The sequence below is a fragment of the Scylla paramamosain genome, chromosome 25 (assembly GCF_035594125.1).
Source record: "Scylla paramamosain isolate STU-SP2022 chromosome 25, ASM3559412v1, whole genome shotgun sequence".
Taxonomy (NCBI): Eukaryota; Metazoa; Arthropoda; class Malacostraca; order Decapoda; family Portunidae; genus Scylla; species Scylla paramamosain.
This window is the reverse complement of record NC_087175.1, coordinates 1,198,126-1,202,500: the sequence shown is the minus strand read 5'-3', so window position 1 is coordinate 1,202,500 and position 4,375 is coordinate 1,198,126. Positions and strand designations below refer to the sequence as shown.

Genomic DNA, 4,375 nt, shown 5'->3' with positions numbered 1-4,375 from the left:
CAGTGAAGACTAAACTGTGAAATAGATGAAATTGATTAACCTAACCTAACCTAACCTAACCTAACCTAACCTAATTTAACCTAACCTAATCAAACCTAACCTAACTCAACCTAACCTAACTTAACCTAACTTAATCTAACCTAACCTAACCTAACCTAACCTAATCAAACCTAACCTAACTTAATCTAACCTAATCTAACCTAACTTAACCTAACTTAACCTGACCTAACCTAACCTAATCAAACCTAACCTAACCTAACCTAACCTAACCTAACCTAACCTAACCTAACCTAACCTAACCTAACCTAACCTAACCTGACCTAACCTAACTCAACCTAACCTGACTTAACCTAACTTAACCTAACCTAACTTAACCTAACCTAACCTAACCTAACCTAACTTAACCTGACCTAACTTAACATGACCTAACCTAACCTAATCAAACCTAACCTAACCTAACCTAACCTAACTCAACCTAACCTGACTTAACCTAACTTAACCTAACCTAACTTAACCTAACTTAACCTAACCTAACCTAACTTAACTCAACCTAACCTAACCTAACTTAACCTAACCTAACTTAACCTAACCTAACCTAACCTAACAATCTAATCTAACCTAACCTAACTTAACCTAACCTAATCAAACCTAACCTAACCTAACTTAACCTAACCTAACCTAACCTAACTTAATCTAACCTAACCTAACTTAACCTAACCTAATCAAACCTAACCTAACCTAACCTAACCTAATCAAGCCTAACCTAACCTAACCTAACCGAGTCTTCAGATGAGAATACTAAAATCATCTCAATCTTACCCAAAAGAATAAAGAAAAAAAAAAATTATGAGCACCAAAACAAGAAAAAGAAAAGAAAAAAAGAAACAAAGAAATTAGAGAGACAAACAAACCATATGTACCTATAAACAAAAAACAAAACAAAAAAAAAAAAAAAAAAAATGAGCACCAAAACAACAACAAACAAAAACGAAAGAAAAAGAAAATAAAAAGAAGAAGAAAAAAATGCAAAAAAATAAAGAAACTTGTAATTATCCTCCTTACTGCCACCTGGTACACCTTTCCCTAACTGCCAATCACTCGGACACACCTCGACTGGCATTCTTCATCCTCAGCCAATCTCCGAACTCGGTAGAAATGGCAAACCATAAACAGTAATAATCTTTTTCACTCGTAACTTCCTTGCATATGATTACAAGCACTCCAGAGACTGCCTCCACTTCCGCTGCTGCTAACTGGGCTGTGCTGCTGTGTTGCTGTGGTGAAGTTAGCCTAATAGAAGGGATAATAAGTGTTTTAATGCTATCCTTTCCTAAATTGAGTAATGCTGAGTTAAAGAACGTAAAGAAGGTGATGCTTATTGCCACGGTACTTATGAATGTTGAAATGCAGCTTGTTGGCGCCGATCAAGAGCTCGTAAACTTGAAAATGACAATCGCAAAGTAAAAAAATAACATAAAATAAATAAATAAACAAAAAAATAAACACAAGAAAAAACAAGAGCTCGTAAACTTGAAAACGACAATCGCAAAGTAAAAAAAAGTAAAATAAAATAAATAAATAAACAAAAAAATAAGCACAAGAAAAAACAAGAGCTCGTAAACTTGAAAACGACAATCGCAAAGTAAGAAAAAGTAAATAAATAAAATAAATAAATAAACAAAAAAAACACAAGAAAAAACAAAGGAAAAAATAATAACTGAAAAAAACAAAAACAAATAAATAAATAAATAAATAAATTGCAAAGTTAAGAAAGCGAAGACAGATAATTATCATCTCCCACACTTACAACAATTTAAAAAGACACAATCTTGACCAAAACACTCAATAGCTCACTTGTTACCATGATCACCCTGCCCAATCACAACCTTGACTGTCTGGCCACCACCACCACCACCACCACCACCACCACCACCACCATCACATTAATAACCCAAGGACCAAATGAGAGAGAGAGACAGATAAGATAAAGAGAGAGAGAGAGAGTTGGAATAGCCTAGAGTAAGCCGGTGATGGGTTTTATAGAAGTAATGGGTGAACGGATGAATTTGCTGAGGTAATGAATGGGAGTACTAGTGATGGGTAGAACTGATGAAGGAAAGTAATGGGGGAGGGCAGATTTAGTGAAGGGAGGGAGGGAGGAAGGGAGGGAAGGAAGGCAAAAAGCATAAATAAAAAAGATAATTAAAGAAATGAAGGAAGAAATGAAGGAAGGAAGATACAAATAAAGGAGAGAGAGAGAGAGAGAGAGAGAGAGAGAGAGAGAGAGAGAGAGAGAGAGAGAGAGAGAGAGAGAGAGAGAGAGAGAGAGAGAGAGAGAGAGGGGGGCACAAAGGTCAGTAATAAGTGTATGAAGGTCATGATAAGAGAATGTTGCTGTGTGTGTGTGTGTGTGTGTGTGTGTGTGTGTGTGTGTGTGTGTGTGTGTGTGTGTGTGTGTGTGTGATGCAGGGACATGGAGATAAAAAGGAGGAGGACAAGGAGGAGGAGGAAGAGAAACTGTCTGAAGGGAAGAAAGAAAAGAAGAGAAAGAAAAGAAAAGAAAAGAAAGAAAGAAAGAAAGAAGGAAAAAAGAATGAAAAGATGGATGGATGGATACATGAATAAAAAAAAGTGATTTAAAGAAAGAATGATGACAAGAGGAAAGTGGAGAGGTGGAGAGAGGAGAGGAGAGGAGAGGAGAGAAGAAAGTAGACGAGAGGTGGAATAGAAGAAGAAGAGAAGCAACCCACTAAAATGAAAGAAAAACTAGTTAATGAAGAAGAAGAAAAAGATGATGATGATGATAATGAAGATAAAAGACTAAAAAGGAAAAGAAAGAAGAAAGAAAGAAAACAGTACCTTTGTAAAAATTTTTAAAAAAAAAACTTGTCTGGAGAAGAAGGACGATGTAGAAGCCTAAAAAATATTGGTAACTTAACCCAAAACTCCCTAGAAACTGCAAAACTCTTAATAAACACCCTTAAAACTTGCCCAAAGAACCACAAGGACCGAAAAACACCCTTAACTAACCCTAAAAAAAACTAAGCGAGATCTGGAAAAACCCTAAAATTTACAAGGAACTGAAAAAAACACGCTTTGCTTCACGGCCCCATTAACTGATGCAAGTTACAGAAGCAGCAGCCCGCGCCTCTCTTCACTCACACGTACACGATGAATAACCAGCATCACTCAACACCAAAACTCACTAATACAATGAAAAATCACCTTAGAATTCACACAAACCCACAAATATTCATGAAAAGGCAAGATATTTACTCAATTTTTCCCGAGCACATGGCGACGGTCTTATATAGCTAAAAAATACAGTAAATACAGCTAAATTAACTATTGTATCACCTTGAAACATCACTACTAGCATACAGGAATACACACAATGGCCGGGAAGGGTGTGGGAAGTACAGAACGTAGAAATTCAAGACTTCTTTGAGCAAGACAAAGAGAGCCTGACCAGCACCATCACCACCAGCCGGCCTCCTCCACCATCTCTCCATTTCTCACTCTTCCAGCGCTCTCACCTGCATGGAATCCGCGCTGATTATCTCTCCCTGGAACCGCGCTGCTATTTCCAGGGCCAATTTGGATTTTCCTGTCCCGGTAGCGCCGAGAATGACAATCAAAGGCAAGCGACTGGCCGTGTTACCGAGCGTCGCGGCCATGTTGACTGGATCAGCTGATGTCTTCCCGAGCCCTCTCTATTTTGAAGGGAATTTTTTTATATATAGCTTGTTTTTCTTAGTTTTTATTATCGAAATGTGTTTGTTAAATTTATTGGTTGTTGTTTTTGTGGGTTTTTGTTGAGTTTAGTGTTGTTTTTGTGTTTTTTGCTTGTAGATATTTTGATTGGAATTTCGTTATAGGGCTTGTTTCGTTGATTTTGGTGATAGAAAAGTGTTGAATAATATTACTGTAGGTTTTTGGTAAGTTTATTTTATGTGTTTCATTTCGATTTGGTGTTTTTGTGTTTGTAGATGTTTACGGGATTTATTGAATACCGCTTATTTCTCGAGTTTTGGTTATTGAAAGATGTTGTAAAAGGGTACTCAAGTTATTTCAGGTGTTCTTTGTTGTGTTTTGTTTTATTTCGGTGCTTTTCCGTCTTTGTAGTGCGTGATTTTGGCGGTTCTTGTGTTTGTAGATGTCTTGCAGAGACCGCCAGGACAAAAACATTTAGACACGCAAATATCTTTAATCAACATATTTCGCCCCTTTCACAGTTTCTAGCTATTATTAAAAACATTACAAAATTACTAGTTTACATATGGAACGCTAAACTAAACCCCATCTATATAAAATGAGATGGACAGATACTTAACTATAAACAGAGAGCCACATCATACAACTTAAATAAGAAACA

General features: G+C 36.6%; 1 protein-coding gene across 1 annotated transcript in view; it reads right to left on the bottom strand.

Annotated features, from left to right (window-relative positions):
• The window catches only part of LOC135113057 (uncharacterized), a 30,360-nt gene extending 26,653 nt beyond the window's left edge, over positions 1-3,707 (bottom strand). The window contains 1 exon segment of the mRNA XM_064027997.1: positions 3,537-3,707. Coding sequence (XP_063884067.1) covers positions 3,537-3,677 — 141 coding nt within the window. The 5' untranslated portion in view covers positions 3,678-3,707.
• Between the last annotated feature and the right edge of the window lie 668 nt (positions 3,708-4,375).